The 23,928-nt window shown below is 33.8% G+C and overlaps 1 protein-coding gene across 1 annotated transcript in view; it reads left to right on the forward strand.

Annotated features, from left to right (window-relative positions):
- The window catches only part of LOC115889797 (pikachurin-like), a 340,782-nt gene that overhangs the window by 136,431 nt on the left and 180,423 nt on the right, over positions 1–23,928 (forward strand). Inside the window, exon 5 of the mRNA XM_030909876.1 lies at positions 2,350–2,551. Within this exon, the coding sequence (XP_030765736.1) occupies positions 2,350–2,551 (202 nt within the window). The remainder of the gene's footprint in view (positions 1–2,349; positions 2,552–23,928) is intronic.

Raw genomic sequence — 23,928 nt, forward strand, 5'->3', positions numbered from 1 at the left:
ACAGGATGGTAAATTTTTCTGAAAAAAAAACTTTCTTTTTTAATAACTCTATCTCAATCTCTCTAACTAACTAAGAATTTATTACAGATATTTTTATGAAACTTGATACACGTCTTCTATGCATCAAAATACCAACCAGTGCAGTCTATACGGATTTTACATTGAATATTTTTGGAGAAAAAAGTAGTACACCACTGAGTTCTCTTAAAATAAAAATTATTTTCAAAAACTCCATTCATTCCTAAACATTTTTTATTAGACGTACATACGGGTATTTTGATTATTTCGGCGGCCAAAAGTATATTTAGTTTAAACACAAACAAAAAAGTGGTTTTATCCGATTTTTTTGTGTTGTTTTGCTTATTGTAGTACACTATAGCAAGGATACAATTTTTTATTTGTGTTTCTAATAATTTCGTATTTTCGCCTAGTCAGATCAGCCTCAACAAACATTGAAAGTGTGCAAGTAGGTGCCAGTATTGTCTTTTTCATCCTGTAAAGTTTTAGTGTATGCAGTTTTATATTTTTTGCACAATTGGGTGAAATCACCATCTCTTTGAGCATCTGCGAGGCACTTCTTTTTCCCGAGGTTTGAAGTGTTATTTGTGCTGCCTGAAGCAATATTTCCTTACTTGTTGTACTTCGTAGTTCTTCAGTTCGTCTTCGTTGACTTCTTTCGCTTAATTCAGCAAATTCCTTTGGTGGACGCCCTGAACGGTGTGCTACCAAAGGTTGCCCAAACGTTCCTTCTAACCAGGCATAGTTTTCTTCCAGGCATTGACCATCTTTGCTTAAATTGTGACTTGATGTACGAGAATCTGTGCTTTAAATGTTTTATTTGGTCTTCAGAATAATTTTGGTATGCCAAAATATTATTTTCAAGATACTCTAATTTATCGTCAAAAGTAGGCAATCTTGCTCATTTTATCAAACAAGTACCTTCGACTTACTACTCGAGCATTTGACGACCCTGAAACAAAGTTAGACACTCTTCGAATCGAAATTGTTCTAGAATTACTAATGTTGCATTTTACACAAAGAAATTTAAAACCTGCATAACACAATATTGCGCAGCTATTAGCTGCTAAACTAGTGATAATCATTTTCTATATACTCTCAAGTTGACACTGAACTTTATTAAATATGTGGGACGAACCCTGAAGTATAACAAAAACCTTTAGCTATGTGAAAGAATTATTTAAAATGAAAGCAAAACTAACGCAATGATTTTCGACACTGCTAAAGGTGTTTAAGAATACTTAAAACTTTTAAATATTAAATAATATCTAACCACTTACCAGCAATATCAGGATCCATTATTTAGTTTTTCATATATGTATATCTTGGATAATTAATATACACACTGTTCAAACTAAACGTTGACATGTAAAAGAGGATCAAAGGTGACTTGATATTACTGATCCATTATCATGTTGGCCGTTGAATACAGGGTTGCCTATTATTCTGCCGCTATTCAACTTCCGCCAGGTCTACTCTATTTCCATCTGCAATGAGTTCTACGAAATTGACTTTTGGCCGCTTAAATAGTCAAAATACCTGTATGTGCGACGCATAGTTTTTGCTTAATAAATTAAAGTCAGTTTATTTCAGGGTAAAATCGATGAAAATCTGATGGGGTGACTGTTGTGTGGAAATCATTTCTGCATAGGCTGGAAGGAAATTAAGAAATGAAACAATTCTTTTTGTATATCAAAATAAGTATTTTGATGCATGGAAGACGTGTATCAAATATACCATCAGAGATATTTTGAAAAAAAATAGAAAATTTTACCACCTTGTATCTAAAAAGTTAAGATGTTTAGGACATATATTCATATAATAATAATAGCTCCCGTATATAGCGTTTAACACCTTGGGAGTAGCAAGGTGCAGCTTGCCATGCTAGAGCCGTTCGGTATACAAGGAAGGTAATGTGGCTAGCACTACGCTTCAACCGCCTATTATTACCTCAGGATTGTGAATCCCAAGTACTCATTTAAGGCTGAGGCGACCTAGGTACCCAAACTATTTTTATTTTAATAAAAATAGTCGGCTGATGAAATGCCTGGTGTAGGATTCGAACTCACACTCTTTTAGATTGGTAGACGAGAGCTGTATCTCTACGCCACCGGGTACCTACATGAAGTGCTATCATTCATATTCATATGAAGCTTTCCTAGAATAGGTACAAGAATTACCTCCTTAAATATTAGTATGTCATTAAGGAACACCCTGTATATCATAGAATTAATTTCAGAAAAAATTGATCCTCAAAAACATTTGTCACTATTCCCAACTGCTCTGAATACACATTATTGTATTCCACTCTCAGCCATTCTCTTTTTCCAGATATGGAAATCCACTCGCCCCGATTCACCGGCTCCAGCTGGCTGGCGTTTCCCGCCCTCAGGGGCGCATACAAGCACGTCCAGCTGAGCCTGGAACTGAGGCCGGAGGCGTATGACGGCATCTTTTTCCTGACCGGCGAGCGCGACGACATGGCCGGAGATTTCATGGCATTGTTGCTGCACCAGGGATTCGTGGAATTCAGGTAAGCGATGAATTTCGATCGGCGATTTGATTTGGATTGGGGCCAAGTTGGTATTTACGCTGAAGTATTATCCGTTATAAGCTGATTCTAACTCGCTAGCTAACTAGAAATGAATTATTTTTAAGGATATAATTTTACTACTTTTAGAGTAAATTATAGAAATTACCTTATTTTTATGTACACGCAAATCATTCTCCAGTTTCCAGTAGTTATTTCGAGTGTCAAACACTACAATATAATCGTACGTGTTTTAATTTATTATCAAATTATTCACTGTAACATTGAGGATTTTTTATCTCTTCTATTATATTATTCAAAGCCATCTGTCGTTTGTCGCAATTTTTGTACTCAAAACGTAATCTTTTGAAAAGCTACAAGGTTCTCGTACAAAATTCGCACATCAACTAATTATAACATGCATAAAACAGATTCAATCACACGCGTGGTGGCATTCGAGTATGCACATGAATCGTACAAACCATTTGAGATCCCATGCAAGTCTGTTTCAGACTTTCTCGTCCGTGTTTTCTCGTACCACGTATACCGAATAATAGTGTTAAGAAAAACATTTAATTTAAAAGATAATTTCCCCAATCAAACAAACGGATTTAAGTGTTGCCAGATGTCTCGCCTTAGGGGGGATGGTACCAACTTTTTAATAGTGTTGGGAATAATCGATTAATATATATTAATCGAGTACTCAGCGAGTTTGAAGCATAATAATATAATCGTAATCGAGCGATCGCTCGACCGAAATTTTGCTTGTATTTAAAAATACGGTTTTTCGCCCGTCGCTTGTTGTGCTCGCAAAACGCTGCTGTAAGTTGCGTGCGCAGAGCACATATTCTTTCGGCGATGAATGACAAGTGACAAGTAGCAAGTGACGAGCGACGAGTAATTCGCTTGATTTAGTTTAATTTAAAGCATTGTCGATGTAGGTTGTAAAATTTTCTCACTTAGATACGGATGTAGAAAATTTGCTCGGTTTTGTATCTAGTATGTCACATTAAAATCGGATTTCAATCTACTTCATTCTAGGATCGCTTGCGTCCGTCGCTCGTAACTCGTCACTTGCATCGCTCGTTCATAATCGAGCGATAGTATTCGAGCGAATTTTCGCTCGAGTTATCCCATGACTACTTTCTAAGTAAATTGCCTCAAATTTCGCTCTTTTTCTCTATAATCTAGCCATAAAAATTATTTTTTAATTATATGTAGATCCCACCGCTGCCACCAAATTTCATGTAACAAAGATTTTGAGATTAGTCTCTTGTTGTGTGTATTATCCATAAAATTATTACTATATGCAACTACAAAAAAATACCGGAGAACAAAGTAGATATATATTATGACGAGAAAAGCCTTAACTGCAATTGAAATTCAAGTATGTAATTTATTATTATCTATACTAATATATAAAATCCTTAAGCGACTGACATACTCATTAATCACGATCCTGCTCAAACCACTCAACGTAAGAAGCTCAGTTTTGGCATACAGGTTGATTCTAGGGTGTAGAGGTTCGATAAGAAGAGATTTTTCGAAATTCCAGTTCCAAGAGGGTGAAACCACCCCTCAAATATTACAATATTTTTTATTTAAAAAACGGTCAAGTCTCCCAAAAAACGCTCAAACACGTATATTTTATTTTGTTTTTTTACATAATTTAAGATTTTTTAAAAATTTGTACAGGGTCTTTCGAAAAATCTGGTCATTGATTAATCACGATCCTGCTTAAAGAGCTTGACTCAAAAAGCTGATTTTTGGAAAACAGATTGACTTTAGGATATAAAGGTTCGATAAGAAGGGATTTTTCGAAACTCGAATTCTAAGGAGGTGAAACTATCCCTCAAATATTAAAAAAAAATATTTAAAAACCGGTGAGTTTTTCGGAAAAAACTCTTAAACACGTATATTTTATTTTGTTGTTTTACATATTTTAAGATTTTTTATAAATTTATACAGGGTGTTTCATAAAATATTAATCATATTAAATTATATCAATTCTGCTTAAACTGCTTGACGTTTAAAGCTGATTTTTGGCAAACGGATTGACTGTGGGTGTAGAGGTTCGATAAGGAGGTGTTTCACGAATCTCAAATTCCAAGAGGGTGAAAACGCCCCTCAAATATTACAATATTTGTTATTTAAAAAACGGTTAGTCTTTCGGGAAAACGCTTGGACAAGCATAATTTATTTGGTTTTTTTATATATTTTGAAATTTTTTAAAAATTCATACAGGGTGTTCCAAAAAGTTTGGTAATTTCTTAACCACGATTCTGCTTAAACTGCTTGACGTAAAAAGCTTATTTTTGGCAAACGGATTTTTCGAAAGTCAAATTCCAACGAGATGAAACTACCCCTCAAATATTACCAAGTTATATAATAATATCGCCATATTGTTTTTACTCATGCTGACATAAATGTGAGAAAATTTTATCCAGTTTTTATGTTAATGGAAATTCTTGGTTTGCTTTATCAGCACCATTACAAATGATTATTTCGACGCGAACGAAGTCGCTGGTACACGCTAGTATAATATATATTTAGTAATTATTATGTTAAGTTTGATAGGGCGATTCCAATTAAATGAAAAACAATAAGACCTTTTCTTTCTTTTTTCCGCCTCTTATTTTTGGAACTATAATGAATATAGTTCCACTTCAAGTGTAAATCCGACGATTATATTAGGTAAATAGGGTCGTATAGGTGTAGAGGTACAGCTCTCGTCTACCAATCTAAAGGTTGTGGGTTCGAGTCCTACAGCCAGCAGTTCGTCAGCCGACTATTTTTAATAAAAATAAAAATAGTTTGGATACCTAGGTCGAAGGTTGAATTTCTTCTCATTTCTCTATTGGTCACCATTTTTTTATTGAAGAGATGAGTCTCATAATTAACAAAATTGTGAGATTACCAGCTTACAATTGCCAGTATTTAAAAATAAACATTTCTTTTTACAGTAACTGTTGATACAATTAAATTCCTCTTGTGATATTAAACAATTTTTAATATTATTTATTGTTCTGAAAATATTTATATCATCAATAAATAAAAGTATCTTGCAATGAAAAAAGCATTCTTTACTTTAACATTAATACGTACAAAATAAACATCTGTAAAGAAATCTATAGAATTTGATTTAAGCAACAGCACTTTCTATGACAATATAAGTTAATTAAGAATTATTTTCGAACCATGTCATTACAATAATTATTCAAGTAAAGCATTTATGGTTAAAGAGATAAATAATCAGATATTTTATTTATCGTTACATGTTATACACATTTAATATTAAATTTAACGTTAACATCATTATAACTTGAAATTGATTTAGCTCGCATACGTGTAATAATAATGACAAGTCAATTTAAATGTGATCTGAATATTTTATACGTAAATTCACTAATTTGTCTACCGCAAATCCCTAATGTTAAACAGCGTTAGAGATTTGTAGCATAATGTAATATTTTATTTAGTTTCTATGATTTAATAATATTCTGCCAAATTTGCATAAATGATTTATGTGGAATATGTTTTCATTTTTAAAATAATTAAATACTGATTATGATTGATCTGTAGTTTATGGCTTATTAGCTACCTCTTGAAGAAGGATGTCACTCATTACACACAAGTTAAAATAAAAACAGTGTGTGCACTATGTGCGCATATTTGAAGTGGAACTTCTTACTAACAGCTATTAAATTGAAGGATTTGAAGGACATGTTTGAGAAAGTTTGAAGGACATGTTTTAATATAAATATTATTTTCAATTTATTTCTGTACATTTTCTGTTTCCTCAATAGCCTGCAAATACCACCCAAAATACATACTTTTATGCAAATGCCTAATAATGTTAACGCCCAAGCAGCATTTGGACGTCGGGACAACGTTGTGTCACGCGACCAAACATCGTCGGGGCGCAACGTCGGCACAACCTCGTGCCAACCCTAGTCTGCACTAGTTTGGAGAATAATTTTTGGGTCGAAACGACGTTGGATACTTACGTTGGCTAGCAGCCTAATTTATTACAAACTGCAACGTTGTTTAAAATCCTAATTCACAGAAATACAAAACTATAATAATATGGCGTCTAAGTCGCGTTTTATCCTAAATTGGGATAATTATAGTAAAAATATTATTTTTATGATTTAGTTAGAGACATATGCCAGATGGCAGTAAAGGAAATCAAAACAAAAGTATTTAAGTGTGGAGGATGTTTGAAGATCATAATTATTGAAACACTTTAACCAGCTCTGTAACTCGTTACCCAAGGCAAAAAAGTCAAACGCAAACAACTTTATTGATAAATGTATTGTTTCTACTTTGAAAAATACTAATGGGCCTTAAAATTAAAGAAATTATAAAAAATTTCTTGAATTTTTTTTTAGTAAAATGAGAATAATTTATTCGCAGTCGAAAAAGATTGTTTCCGCGTGTTGTTTAAAGTCAAATATTTAGTTAATGTATTAAAAAAGCAGGAATTGCTATTTTAGGAACGAAACATTTTCTTATTCAACAAAATGGCGGCTTTCACTTTGTTGTTTTGGAGATTAAGATGGAGTAGTTCGGGTAGTCGCATACTGGACTAATAAAGTCGCAGTTCAGCCTTAACAGGTAGTATACTAGTCGCAAGATTGCCTAATTTATCATGCTAGAGTCTAGCTTGTGTCGCCTTCTATATTCTAAATAAACGAGGGAGTGGATAAAGTATCGGTAATATGTCGATGTATATTCCTAGCCAACTGGACGCCGTTTTTTCTCGATCATACGGTATATTTATATTAATGATATACCTTAATCAGCTATGGTCCAGGTAACACCACTAACGACGTTTTAACTACCTACCTATATCCTTTATACGTCTGACCACGTAAAGACGATACAATGTTCAGTAATAACGATCTCGATGCGCCCTAAATACTTACTAAATCAACATTAATACTAACGAGCTGGCCGTTAACAGCTCTGGCAAGTTTCACTATGCAGAGATAAACGAGCCGCTGATATTCCCAAGTGTGTCGCGGTCCCGCTAACTGAAAACTGTGCTAAAACTTTCTAATTGAGGTTTTGAATATTTTGTTAGCTATTATTTAGATGAGATTGCCTATTAGGACTGTGATAAAAGTTATATAGTTTGTTTTAGTTTTTACTCTTCAGGACATAACATTATTAAATAAATTAAAACTGGTTCTAGTATAAGAACTTGTTCTTAACTATAGTTATTTGTGACATAAATTGCATGAAAATGGTAATCCCAATTTTAATAAAAATAATTTGTTATTGATGACACAAAGTTATGTCAGCGAGCAGATAGATATGCATTGACCAAACAGCACTTAAGGCTGAACTATACAATATTTAAACGAATATGCTTCAGAATGTGTACAAGGTGAGTCAAAGATAGAGTAAAGTCCATTATCTTTTTTGTTTCGAAGTTTACAAAATATTTTAAATATGAAAGTTATAGGGAAGGTTTAACCATACACATTTTAATATTATTACAGAGTATACAAAATGTTTCAAAATAATAATATATGTCCTTTTTTATATACAACACCCTATTTTTTATTTTTTTTTAGATTCTGCGTAAAATTCCATAACTTTCATAATAATGCTATATACATAAAATGAATAGATTTTGTAATATTTTTCAACAAAAATGTTACATTTATTTCAGAGTAGTAAAAATTGTCAGTGATGCCACTGTTACTGAAGTGGGACTATTAAAATTTGGTAGAAATGTTTTATAGAGACGAAGAAAAGGATATATGTAAAGACTTTTTGCTAAGATGCTACAGGGGGTTCAAAATTGGTTAGTTTAGGTATATTTCTGAATTTGAACTACTTAAAATTAAATAATCTCAAATATTTTAAATAGTATACCCTATATATTATTATTTTTTTATAAAATAGAAAACAAATTTCTTGCAGTATAGGTATATAATAAAATTATACAAGGATTCTTGCCACTTAACTGCTGATATAGAAAGTTAATTCTACGCTATGTTTGTCATAATGTGGATCAACCCTAACCGAAACCGGTGGTGAAAAGAATTTAGTTTCGGGTTCACTCCATCATCAGGTGAGCTTGGGCAGATCCACAAAATGACAACCACAGCGCAGAGTAGTTAATTCCGACTGGTCGGAAAGTATCGGTTAGATATTAAGTCCCGAACGGGAGATAGCGGCCTGCGTGCAATTGTAGTACTTTCCGAGGAACCACCGAGGCGCAACTATCGATAGTAAAAGGATGGTAAAAGTTTTTTTTTCAGACAAGCCAAATTATAAAATAGAAAACAAATTTCTTGCAGTATAGGTATATAATAAAATTATATAAGGATTCTTGCCACTAAGCAAACCACTAAAATCAACAGAAGAATTAAGTTAGTATGGAGTACTTATCTAAGAAACTCAATCATATTCAAATCTAGAATGCCACTCTATCTAAAGAAGAAAACATTCGAGCAATGTCTACTACCAGTCATGACCTATGCATGCTAAATCTGGACACTTAAAATGTAGATAATAAGGAAACTGGCAGGTCGCACAATGCTCAATGGAACGAAATATGCTGGGAATAACCAAGGGAGACAGTAAAAGGATAGAATGGATACGACCAAAGAGCCAAGTAGATGTCATCCAGAGTCAAATCCCTCAAATGGTAATGGACAGGACACCTAGCAAGAAAAACGGACAACAGTTGGACCACAAAAATTATAGCATGGCACCCACGAGGGACTAAGAGACCTAGAAGAAGACCGAACCTGATTAGCAGAGATAACTTAATTCCGCATAGACAACCATGAGCCCAACTACAAAGAGAGTATCTAAATATCTGAGGGAGATTACACCATAATTGGAAATGGTTGAATAAGCTAAAAATGATGATGATGATGATGATGATACCTATTTTTAATAGGTTGCTATAGATTTATTTCGGTTTTTCTATTTTTACCCATATTTTTTATAGAATTGCTCTATAACATCATAGTTGCCATATGTGTGTGTGTGTGTGTTAAGTTAAATGAAATATAAGGTTTTACATTCTTTTAGTATCCATACTGAATTATTGTCCAGCACATTAAAGGAAAAATATCTTAAAATAGTGTATAAAGATGTAAAACTGACGTTTGTTTTTATCTTATAAACTTCAAGATCTAAGATTTTTACTATGACTTATTTTAATTTGAAAGTTGAATTACAGTTAATTAAAAGTCTCTCATATATCAATAAATTATGAACATAAAAATGTATTTTTTCTATTCTTAATTTATATTTTAATCTTAGTAGTTAAAAAACACTTTTAAAATATTTCTTTCCTAAGTATATATATTTTAGTAAACATTTGAAATTTATTGTTGGTTTAAAGCAAACAAAGTTTTCCAATATTTACATTCTCTAAAATAACATGAAAACTTACCAGAAAATTCAATATATTTCTGGTAAACATAATGCATCGTGATTTATGTAGTGCTTTAAAACGCTTTAAAGGTATTGAATTTCCAATGGAAGAAGATCCCGAAAGAATATTATGAAATTTATTTGATAGAGTATTTGTGCATGGTTGGTAAAAATAAATAGTGGTTTCTGTATACGTATGTTCTGCATTATTTTCATTTTTATTATCGTACTCAGCTGCATGATTCATTGACTATGTTTTCATGTTTTGTTATATATTAAGTTGAATTCTGTGTTAATTTTTAGTTCGTAAGTAGTTCCGTACCTAACAAGGAAAAACAAAACCCTTATAGGGTCACTTCGTTGCCCATCCGTCAATCCGTCCGTCTATCTATCGAGATTCTTTATCTCGGAAGCGCGTGGAGGTATCGAGTGGAAATTAAAAGAATATACTCAGGTTAACAGTCCCTTGAAACTGTGAAACACTTCTCTCTATATAAAAGTTCAAGTGTAGATCTAGTATGGGTTCCTAGCCATATAGGCATAAGGTAATGAAAATTCTGATAAGATTGCTAAGATTGTGGCGAATGTTGGAGATTTGGTTTGCATCTCTTAACTAAATTTTTTACATCTATCCATAATAAAAAGTGGTATTCAGGCAGAGTTGAAAGCAACTGGAGACTCAAATAAATTATATAAAAATGTAAACCTCAATTCTCATTTTTGTCAAACCAAACGAATTCTTAAGGTAATTACGTAGTTCTTCTGTTGTTTTCCTTTAATTTATTTTATATATTTATGTAATTAATTTACAGCCTGCCCCCTGATTGTCTTTACAAAAGGAAACACTTTTTTAATATTGAGATTTTGAGAAAAATGAATTCTTCATAAAAATGTTTGTTTGTTCTAAAACGGTTAATCTTGATTGTACTTTTCCAAATTTCTATACCATTTTAGAGAAAATTAAAACATGAAAATATAGTTGAAAATCCTAAAAATGAAAACGCGTTTCTATAGTAATATAACTTCCTTTTTATTCTTTGATACATTGTTATTGATAGAATTTTAATTAACGTCATATTTTTTGCTGTTTTAGGATCTTCAAGAGGCACAAAATCTATTTAGTTGAATGCTACGGAAAGGGGGATAGTTATCAGAAAATCTGATACTTAACAACAGCAAAATCTGTGACGTTGATCAAAATTATTAATAACCATAATAAAATTTTGAAAACATTTTTGGATTTTTTTTAGTTTTTAGTTAAAAACATAATTTCGTCGACTCGTAGCAAATGTGCAGGCAGAAATCGCTCCGTAAAGTTTTATAAATTGTAGTTGATTTACGAAGTGTTTTACTTCAAATTTAATATCGACAGATTCGTCGAAGTTTAAAGAATAATATAGTGATTATGAAATCAAGTAATTATTCCAAAATTTGTGCATGCAGTGCAGTTTTATTTTGAGGGATATTTACTCTAAAAATGTCCAAGTGTGGTTTTTGTGATTCCTCGGCGCGGAGGCCGATGATAACGATGTGGAGAATTTGCCGGAAAAAATTCACGCCGATTGTGCGTCGGTTTCACCTGAATGGATCAGCACCTTGAATTCTAATAATGGAATATACTGGAAGTGTCGTACATGCAGAAATTTCGAGTCTGATGTTATTGAAACTAAAATGAAAGATATGTTGCAGAGTAAGTGTGATGACTTAATGAAGAGTTTTGCTGATAAAATGAACGAAATGAAAAATGAAATTATTACTTCTACTTTAAATGCGGTTGGTTCAAAAGCTGATATTGCACCAGGTGGATCTAATGAACAACAGATCACTTACCCAAAATATTCAGAGATGGTTAAGTCGATCCCTTCTAGAAAGATTATTGTCAAACCGAGAAATCAGGACCAACCGAATTTGGTGACCAAGTTGGATATAATGCAGAAAATCGAATCAAATAGTATTACTGATATTGCATTTGAGAAAGTTAAGCCAGTTGCTAATGGTGGTTATGTGCTCAGTGCAAATCCCGATGTTGCATCAAGATTTCATTCTTTTGTCTCAGAGAAGCTGTCCGACAGATATGAAGTAAAAGAACTAAATGGTCCACAACCAGTGATTAAGATTGTTGGTCTTTCTAAACATTATGAAGAGAACAGCCTCATCAAGTTAATTAGTTTTCAGCAAAAGCATCTTATTGCCGATCAGGCCCAGTTGAAAGTTTTAAAAGTGTGGGCTACTAAACGTAATAAACATATATATCAAGCCAAACTGCAGGTTGACTCTGTCACGTTCAAGAATATGTTAGGGATCGGTAAGTTAAACGTAGGTTTAGACACCTGTACTATTTATGAATCCTTAGATATTTCTCGCTGTTTTCAATGTAATGGTTACAATCATACTTCTAAAAATTGCAAAAGTTCTCAGTGTTGTCCACTGTGCTCTGAGGAGCACACAGTTAAGGAATGTAAAGCTGATAAAATCCATTATAAGTGTAGTAACTGTTTTAATTTAAAAGAGAAACAAAAATTAAATATCGACATAAATCACGCTGCCTGGGACCACAGAAATTGTTATGTTTACAAGCAAATTTTGGAAAATGTTAAATCTGAGATACTACCATCTAAGTAGCAATTAGTGAATTTCATAGGGGAAACGGAGTATAGATCTGTGTCTGAACGGCGCGTACATTCTGATAATTATACTTGTCTTAGGAACAGATCTAAATATATTAAAAACAATACAAATAAAACGATTTCGGTCTATTACCAGAATGTGCGAGGCCTGCGAAGTAAAACAAATGAGATTTATAATGCAATTTTGTGTACGGACTTCGATATTATTGCCTTGAGTGAATCATGGTTAAACTCAGATATTTTAGATACGGAGTTGTTTGACGCTAGATATAATGTTTTCCGGAAAGATCGAAATTATAAGCAATTGTCGTGTAGCAGGGGTGGTGGTGTGGTCTTAGCAGTTCGAAATATATTTTCGGTATCACAGATTGTTTTATCCGAACTTCCAATAAATATTGACGTCTTAGCCTTAAAAATTACGTCAAACTACTCTATATTTTGTGTTTTTATTGTATATATTCCACCTAATGCAAAAATTTCAGATTATACTCAACTTTTTGAAACAATGTACGGATATGAAGCACTCTACAATTCTAATATTTTATTTATTGGAGATTTTAATTTACCTGATTTTGTTTATCAATCTAATTCTAACGAGAAACATTCTTCATTGATGGATTTTGCTAGTTTCTTTAACCTAATTCAATATAACGCTGTAGCTAATTATAATAACAGATTTCTCGATCTGGTTTTTGCAGATCCACCTTTAAAGTGCACAGTAAACAAAGCCCAAGACATTTTGTTGACTGAGGACGACCACCATCCGGCTCTTATCGTTTCTTTGGAAGCCGGTCAGTCCAGAAAGCCCAATGCTCAGAAATTTGATAACACATATTATCATTTTCGAAGAGCCAATTTTCCTGATCTTTATGGCTATTTTGCTGAGTGTAATTGGGATTTCTTGGATGAAATCTCTGACGTGGATGCTGCTTGCGAGCGATTTTATGGGGTGATCTATAATGGGTTGGATTTGTTTGTACCTAAAACGTCCAAACGTAAAAGAAATTATCCTCCGTGGTATGGTTCAGATATAATTAAGCTTATTAAACTTAAAAATAATACATGGAAGACGTATAAACAATCAAAACAGAATTTTCACTTGGTAAAATTTAAGGAGCTTAGAGCGCAAATTAAGCAAAATATTAGTAAAAACTATAGTATATATTGTAGAGACGTTGAGGGTGGTCTAACTACTAACCCCAAGCAGTTTTGGCAATTTATAAATAATAAAAGTAAGTCTCGGTCGTTTCCTGAACAAATGAAGTTTAATGATGTCGAACTCAATGATACAAAATCAATAGCAGATGCATTTGCAGACTTTTTTCGATCGTCCTATATTGTATCAGGTAACGGTCATATTCGTAAGGTAGCACTGAAATTAATTCTTCCTTTGGTGATATAACACTGAATCGGGTATCGGAGAGAGATATCTTGCAGTGCTTAAAAAAAATGAAGCCCACCGGAGTGGTAGGACCCGATAAAGTACCCTCATTTCTGTTGAAAGATTGCGCAATAGTTTTTTCTTCCCCACTAACGAAATTATTTAATCTGTGCCTGAAGACAAATACGTTTCCTGTTATCTGGAAAACCTCAAAGATCATCCCAGTATTTAAAAAGGACGATAGAAATAATATTGAAAATTATAGACATGTAACAATAATTTCTAATTTTTCCAAATGTTTAGAAATGGCTCTCTATGGCGCATTGGCGTTCCAGGTGGGAGGTAGAATTTCATCAAATCAGCATGGTTTTATAAGGGGTCGGTCGACGACAACTAATCTTTTAAGTATTACACAATTTATTGCTGACTCTATTGATACAAAGAGTCAGGTCGACGTTGTGTATACTGATTTTTCTAAAGCGTTTGACCGACTTGACCATGGGATCCTTCTTTACCATCTGGATCGGATTGGGTTTTCAGCTAACTTATTAATGTTGTTTGAGTCCTATTTAAAAGACAGATTGTTGAGGGTGGAGTATTGTGGCCAGAATTCGGTCGAACTGTGCGCTACTTCGGGTGTACCCCAGGGGTCTATTTTGGGACCGTTATTGTTTAACATTTTTATAAACGGTGTCACTGATATAATTGATTTAAGTGTCTTACTGTATGCAGACGACATGAAGATATTTTCCCGCATTGATTCGCCTCATGACTGTGAACGGCTTCAGAGGTGTGTTGATCGATTAGTTGCATGGTGTTCATATAATAACTTACCATTGAACGTTGAAAAATGTAAAGTCATGTCTTATACCTTGAAATCGGAAACACAAATTTATAATTATTCTATCGGTGATACGATGATAGGTAGAGTATCTGTTTTTAAAGATTTGGGTGTCACATTTGACAGTAAACTATCTTTCGTTCAGCATATATCTGAAGTCGTTCAATCTTCGTTTAAGGCCTTGGGATTTATTGTGCGTAATACTAGAGATTTTAGCAATAGTAACACATTAAAACTACTCTATTATGCTTTTGTAAGATCAAAGCTAGAGTATGCATCAATTGTATGGTCGCCGTTTTATGCGGCACATATTAATGCTCTCGAGCAGGTACAGCGTCGTTTTCTGAAATATCTGAGTTTAAGAACTGATGGGGTTTACCCGCAAATTGGCTGCTGTCACAGCTCTTTATTGCAGAAACATTCTCTAGATTCCTTGGAGGTTCGACGGACAAATTCAGAGCTGAAATTTTTATACAAGTTATTACATAATGAAATTGATAGTCCGGATGTTCTCAGTCAAATCAATTTTCTGGTCCCACGTAGCTCTCAGTATAGCTTTACATTTTATGTGGCCTCCTCGCGCACAAATGTAAGTAAATATTCGCCATTGAAACGTATGCAGGATGCATATAATTTATATCAGTGTAATTTTGATATTTTCAGCTGCAGTTTGGTTTCGGTTGTGAGTTCAGTTTAGTGGTTTTTCTTGGTTTATATTGTTGTTGTTTTTTTTCATTGATATGTATATTTTCTCATTGATGTTATTTTTTGTTTAATTTAATTATTTTGTATTGAATTTTTTTTTGTGTAACCCACTCTGTAATTGGCGTAAGCTGTAGAGTGTTGTAGAATAAATAAATAAATAAATAAATAAATAAATAATTTCTTGATAATATGGCAACATAGGTAGTCGATTAATTTCACAAAAAAGAAAACCCAGAAAAGATCCAGTGGTTCTGACAATTTAAGCAAAAAATATTGTTTTTGGAAATTTTCAAAGTAAAATAAGTCGGTTATTTTGGACTTATTTGAAAAACGGCAAAGAGAAAATATGTTTCTTTTATTGAGATCTACCAGCCCTGAAAATATTTATTTCTTCAGACGCACCCTGTATAATGGTGTAATAATCACGTTTTGTTAGAGTTTTATTTTTGATTGCACACTTGCATATTGTATATCTGCGTGTTTTATTCAGTCTCTTAATATATCTTACTATCCCTAGAATATTGTTAATAGAAAACTTATTTTACTAATATTTATTTTTATATTTATACTCGTTATCACAGTGGAATCATGAAATTTTATCCACTTCAAATTAGCGTGATATCTCTTCATGTTTATACGAGTAATAATTTTCTAAAATTATAAAATATCATATTACGTTAATTAACAATAATATACATGTACTTTTTGCCAACAATCTTTTCGCCCGGATATATTTCAAATGTTTGTTTAATGCTTAATGTAAAATTAATTAAATTTAAGCCGGTAGATAAAAGTTAAAAAGATAAAAAAAAGGTTGCGAGTGAATATTTAATTAAAATAGATTTCACTTTGAATGTGGTAGACAATGTCTCGGTCAGAAGGATCACTGACCGTTATCAAGTTACTAATTAAATAAGTAAATAACAAGTAAACTAATTCCTAAAACTACTGAGATTTTATACTACAGCCAGGCATCCCTGACTTCATTGTTTCACCTGTTTTGTACACTTGGCGAGCACAAAAAGCACTTACAAAAAGGTGAAACAATGAAGTTAGGCATTGCGGATCACATTTGGTCAAAACAGCATATTATAGAGTAGTCAGAAGCTCGGGTTGTCCACAGAGAACATCATTGGAAAAAGCGTAAATTTAAAGAGGCCGTTTTTATTGCAAACAATAACAATATTTTTAGTGATGAGATTTCTCTGAGGTCACGCCTGATACCAAACTGACCTGGAAACGACATTTGGAAAATGTCACAAGGAGGGCGGTGATTACACAAGCGGTAGTCAGATGACTTCATGGAAAAATCTAGGACCTCAGACCACAGATGGTGCACTGGCTGTACACAGGATTAGTGAGGTCTTCAGTAACATATGCATCCTTGGTATGGTGGCCTAAGGTAATGCAACAAAAAACAATGCTCAGCCTCAGCAAGGTGAAAAGATATGCTTGTCTGACCATAACAGGGGCGATGAAATCAACGCCCACTGCATCAATGGAGGCACTTCTGGACCTTCTGCCTCTTCACATAGTGATCCAGGCGGAGGCCAGAATGGAGCTCTATCGACAACAAAGTGTGTTGTCTCTGGGAAATAAGACAGAAACAGGACACTTAAAGATGGGGGATTCTAGCGGACAATGAGATCGGACCAAATGACTCCCTCTTTATCACTACCACAAACCATTCGAGGTGAACAAAATGGATCGAAGAATGTGGACAGATAACATATTCCTTCAGGATGGACTAATCTGGTACACAGACGGGTCAAAGACCGCTGAAGGAACAGGAGCTGGGGTATTTGGGGAAAGAACAAGGGTAAGCTTATAATTTTCCTTGGGTAAATACTCAACCGTATTCCAGGCAGAAATCTTCGCCTTTCTATAATGTGCAAGAGAAAACAATAGAAGAGCGTATTCAGGTAAGCTCATCAATATATACACAGACAATCAGGCGGCACTTGGGGCGCTGATGAGCCCAAAGGTATCTTCGAGACTCGTCTGGGAATGCCTAGCTGAACTGGGAGCTCTGGCACAAAGAAACATAATTAAATTATTCTGGGTGCCGGGCCACAGCGGCATCCAAGGCAACAAAGAAACCGATGAGCTAGCTAGGCAAGCATCATCGTCATCCTATCTTGGTCCAGCGCCAGTACTGGGAATACCCAAAATGTATGACCCGTAGTGAACTAAAGAACCGGATCAGGGATAAACAGAATGTCCACTGGAGAAACAGACAGGGGCAGAGGCACAGCAAGGCCCCTATCTTAACTATCGGACCTAGCTCCAAAACAGCTCTAAAACCTGAACAAGCTCAACCTGTATCAAGGAAGTCTTTGCTGCAGACTCTGCGATAAAGATCCTGAAACAGCGGAGCACATAATATGTCACTGCTAGGCTCTGGATCGCAAGCGACACTTTTTGTTTGGGAAACCTAGGCTAGAACCGGAGGAACTATGCTCCCATCCTATCCAGGATCTGCATAAGTTAGTGCAGGGTACAGGGATAGGAGAATGGGTGCAGGGATAGGGGAATTTTGTTTGACGGTAGAATAAGGACAAACATAATAGGCCTCACAGGTTGCAGTGTTTCCGGCAGAGAATGGCCCCTTGTTATTGAAAAGAAAACAAATATGGACACAAATGACTAATATGGATATCGTCATATATCTGCCAAATACCTAGTCACTTAGAATATTTATCTCTATAATAATTTTGCTATTTTTCATGGCACTTAACAAATGCCTAAGCAAATGGCTAAATCTGTTTATGCTTACCGCATATCCATTATAATTTGTCTTGTAAAATAAAATAAACCTAAAAGCTTTCTTAATTAATCAACGTAACGGAAAACTTATCGTTTGCAGTTCGAGTTCCAATTTTTTCCTTCGCTGATTAATACGCAAATTAATACGCGAAAAAGCGAAAGCCATATATAAATGTCGAGTTTTTATCAACTCGTCAACGAGACACTTTCTATGCAAATTAAGCGAGTATTCAACAGAGCTGTCAGAGGCAGGCAGGCGGCAAGCATCGCGACTCGACGCTCCCAAATGAGAAGTGACATAATAAATGGATCGCATTCAATAACAAAGTGCGATGTGTGGGAGAGATGGACAGACCGCGCCGAACTTGATTTAGTCTGACCGATAACTTTTTAATTCTTTAGAGACAAGGAATAAGTGAAATTGACCGATCGGAATACTTTGTTTCATTGCGGTGTTTTGTTTGACGGGAGAAAAAGTTTGCTATGATTTTTTTAATAGAATAGCATTTTTTATCGACAATAATATAATGTAGAATCTAGAATGTTTGGGAGGGGAGTTAATCACCGCGACATTATAGATCTATTGTGTGTTCCCCTTTCTTGAGGTATACCGAGTTATAACTCATCATACAGTCTCAGGGCTTTAACAAAAGCCAGTATCTGAGACGGCTCCACAGAGGCTAGCTCTTCATCCTCGACATCAGACGTACCAAAGTACATGGCACGAATGGTCGTCGTCTCGGCGCACTCAGTGATAAGGTGTTCTGGTGTTGTTTCGTCGTTGTTTCTCAGCTTCAGCCTACTGAGGTGTTCGTTGAGGAGACGGACACTGTTAGAAACCCCGTGACAATCCGAAGATTGTTTTTACTTAAATCAAGGAAAACCTTTGATTTTTCTCGGTCGTAAGTTCTGAGGAACTTTTTCGAGTGTTTTAGACCGTTGGAGGACACCCATTCCAAGTTACGGATGGATTCTTCCAGATTCTTCAGTTCCGCTTTCAGTTGGTTCCCGTTTGGAAAACAGAACGGTTCTGGTTCAGTTAGTGGAGTGTTCGCTCCTTTCCCGCTATAATATAATAATGGGAATCTTACTCATATGAAGTGTTTAGCAAAAAAGGGCTGGCAAAGGTTAGTTTTGGGTCAAGATTTCTGTATGTAAAAGAGTACAATGCGTTTATAATGTACTGAACAAAGAGAGAACAGTAAAAATGTTGCCAAATGTATAAAAAAAAAGAAGAACTGTGGAGACGTGGAAGGGGATATAGCAGTTTCGTCGCGATTGATCGTTCGACCCAATCAGTACTTGACATTCTAGGGAATGGTACTGCGCATTATGCATTCACCTCACGATTTAATTACGTCTCGTGATACTTTATTTGTTTATTTATTAATGAGTCGTAGTTTTCCCCATAGCTTGTAAACTTTTAAGTGCAAGTTAGAAACACTTTTGGTAAAAATAAGTGGAATTAAGTTGGTGTTCGACAGTGGTCGCGCTATTAGAACTCTGAATTCAAAAATCGATATCTCGAAATTCATTAGAAATAATCGATTGTGGGCTTTTCAAAAACTTTCTTAATTTTTCTGCTATATTTTCTTCACAGACAGTATGTGAAAATCTTTATAAATAAAAAAGTTACATGATTGCTGAAAATTGCAATGCACTAAAAGTAAATGGATGTTTTTTTTTATTTTTAATGAAAAGAAAACAAGCCTATCGATTTTTTCTTATTTAAACATCTTGTAAAAGATCCGAACTTAATTGAAAAAAATAAAAAAAAGTGTGAATATCTAAAGTAGTTCTTAAGTTATGGCGTGTTATGTGTTCAAAAGTTGAGTTTTTAAATTATCCCGATTACTGACGTTTTCTCGTTATAAAAAAATGGACGCCCTAACGATATCCTTATAATTCCATTTTAGATGCTCAGAAACATATATAACGATTTTATCTAGTTATCTTTTCGAAAATAAAAGTGTTTTAAAAATAAGCGGTTTGCGATCCTGATTTTACTATACTTGATAGAGAAAGGCGTACCGGAGAAATGTGGCAACGCCGCAACAGCACATCGTCGCATTTCTCTCACTCCGACTTAATAAGATCCCTATGCGATTTACTTCCATACTTGTAAATACCGATTCAAAAGTAAGAGTTTTCAGCACGGTATACTAGTGTTTGTATGACTGAGACAGACTAAAAAAATTTTATTTTGATGCCCAGATTTATTTCTCCCAAACGAAATACTAAATAGAGCTTAAAAACTTCAGTATCGACGAAAAATAGGATTTCGCTATAAAAGCCTTTTATCTAGCTAGTAATCTAATAATCCGATTAAATATTTAAAGGAAAATTGGCAAACCAGACGATTTATCGAATAAATAGAGATTTAGCACATTGGTTTAATAAAACAACAAGACTGCCATGTTAAATCGACGCCTAGATTTATATCATTTTAGCTAGGTACTGAAATTGCCTGGAAAATTGAATTAAACAGATTTTTTATTTTTTATTTTTTTAGAAAAGAAATATTTTATATACTTAAACAAAATGTTGCAGTATTTAAATCATTATTTAAATAATGATTTAATAGTGGACATTCTTTAAAAGATATACAGGGTGGTTCGAACTGTATTCCAGAAACTTTGGCAGCATATTCTGCAGATAAAAATAACTCAAAAAGTTCGTATAAATGTATGTCCTAAAACGCTTAGTTTTGGGGATACAGGGTGTAGAAGTTTCAATTTTATTTCGATTTTTTTCAAATAATTTGTGAAGTAACGTTAATAATTGGATGAAAATTATTGTCTGGGTGTTTTTTGACATGACTATTTGTAGGGGGCGCCACCTACATATGTTTTAACTGTTTTGAAAAGTAATAACCTTTCGTCCGTACCTGTATAAAACTAATTAGTGAAAAAATATAAATTTCCGTGACTTTTTACATAAAAAATGTCACCTGGTAAAAATCGCTATATCGAATAACCGTACTCATGATATTTCATATCTCAAGAAAAATTCATATTTACAATTTTTGTTTATTTTAATTTACAAAGTTTGGATGCGAAAGCTTCACATTTCTGAGAGCAATGGCGATTGAACTTGTTTCCATGTCTAACTAAGTGAAATTGTTTAAAAATGATAAGAATTGGCTATAACTCAGTAATTTTTCGAAGAAAACATATTATCGCTTATATCGCTAAAAAGCTTAAGAAATGGTGCTTTTTATGAAGTCATGGCCAACTATGGTTTCCATTTAAAAAACATATGCTTGTGTCATATGTCAAAAATGACAGGCTTCAGAAAAAAACATAAGACACAAAGTCATTTAGGATGTGATTATCTACAACTTTTATATGAAAACTTTTTGTCTAAAATAGCTTATAATGGAATAAGGGGCAATTTTTAAAATAGCTAAAATTTGTTTTTTTAAATATCTAGTAAGCCATGAACTTTTTCAAAAATATGAAAGGCGCATATTTATGACCCCACAAAACTGCAATTCTTTCGCCATATAACCGACTCTCTCTCTCCAGTAGTTTCCGAGATACCCATAGAGAACATCGTAGGAAACTCACCCTGTATATCATAATATATTGACTATCTATATATCTGTCAAATATATCAATTTAATCTCTTACATTTGTTCTAAACAACATTACATATGTTTATATATATATAAGTCGGTTCAGAACGTTCTACGACGTTTTCCGACACCTAACCTCCACTCTTCTCTATTTAGCCGGGAGATCATCAGGTATTTCTCTATTTTCTAGTTCTTTATCCACACCCTCCCTCCAGCTTCGTCGCGGCCTTCCTCTTTTATTTCTGCCTTGAGGTGTCCACAGTAAAATTTGTTTTGGTATTCTGTGATCGGGCATTTGTTGCACATGACCAAACAATATGAGTTGTTTTGTTCTTATGTCATGTCGTCTACAATTGTGTGGTCTGCTCCCATAATCTCTCTTACTCTGTCGTTGGTTATTTGTTCTCTTTTCGATTTTCCAGCAGATCTCCTCCAGTAATCCATTTCGGTCGCTAATAGCATGTTTTCTGTTCTGCTTTTCAGCTGCCATACTTCGCTTTCGTAAGCTATTATGCTGTTCACTACGGTATTATATATGTTCTTCTTATTAGCTTTAGAGATTCCTTGACCCCACAGTACACCATTCAACATAGATATTGCCCTCCTGCCTTGCATTATTCGATCTTTTATACCCTTATTACATAAAACTTGTCTATTTATGTATATGCCTACCCTCTATCTTATTACAAAGCGAAACATTTGTACCAGCGGGAAATACAAATGCAGAATAAAATACGGTAGGTCGTATTTTTCCTAGTCTTAAAGAAGAAAAGGAAATATTTGAAACAACGAGAGTTCATGATCGGCTTGAAATATATATTCCGAGAGAAACTTAGTGGGAGTTGGGATCGTGCTACACTTTAAGCGAACTTCCTTACTAAATACGGGAAAAAGCTTTCTCTTGTAAAATTTGTAAGCTATTTTGCATCTGTGGGAGGAATAAACAAAAGACCGTGGAGATTTATGTTTAAGATACTTTTTGTTTTATATTTTGGGCTATAAATAACTCCGACGTCTAATACTAGCGACTGTAAATCTGATTTAAAAATTTTCAAGTAAGCAAGGAATGTTTTCTAAAAATTTTGCTCTCTGATGTTATAGGTCATAAAACATGTTCCAGCACTGACATTGTTTTCCCTCAAAATTAGTGGAATAAATTAGTGGTTTCAATTAGGGGAGAAGTTTTTTCCTCTAATTTCAATGTAAGCATTCAGAACGCCAAAATTAGTGGTAGTCATTTTTAAAAGGTAGAAAAAGTCAACAAAGTTTTAACTTTTTCCACTAAATTATACTTAAAAATTTCCGAGTGATGTCATTTTGGCTTTTGACTATCATCCGTCAAGAAAAATTGTAGTTAGAAATCAAAAGTTTATTGTTATACCGTATGGAAAAAAAACTGCGTCAAAGACGGCTGGGGAATGACAATGGATAATTTTAGCGAGGTCATTCTCTAGATGTCATTTACTAAAAATTGATATAAAACTTGTCAAAAATTAACAGTAATCATAGAAAGATTAAAAAAAGATAGAACTCCGTTTACAGACACACAAATCTATTCACAAAAAATATATTTTCTCGAAATTTAAATTACACAATTTAAAAATAATTTTTACTTATGATAATAAATTACAGCCTTCTTAAAGCCAGCTGGCACTAAGCGCCATTAAAAGATAAGTAAGCGATGGGATATATACCAACGATTTGGAAAAGTCATCTTCATACCCAAAATGGGCAAAACTGACTGGGCTAACCCCAAATCATTTAGGCCTATTAGTCTCACATCGTTCGTATTAAAAACGATGGAGAAAGTAGTGGACAACCATATTAGAGTAAATCATCTCAGGTTAAACCACTGCACGATAGTCAGCATGCATATAGAGCGGGCACATCCATATATATATATATATATATATATATATATATATATATATATATATATATATATATATATATATATATATATATATATATATATATATATATATATATATATATATATATTTATTAAATCGACGGAGTCAGACCCGGTACGTTTAAGATAGGCCGTCAGACCCGGGGTATATCGGACGAAAAATGTTC

The sequence above is a fragment of the Sitophilus oryzae genome, unplaced genomic scaffold (assembly GCF_002938485.1).
Source record: "Sitophilus oryzae breed Bouriz unplaced genomic scaffold, Soryzae_2.0 scaffold_847_pilon_pilon, whole genome shotgun sequence".
Classification (NCBI taxonomy): domain Eukaryota; kingdom Metazoa; phylum Arthropoda; class Insecta; order Coleoptera; family Curculionidae; genus Sitophilus; species Sitophilus oryzae.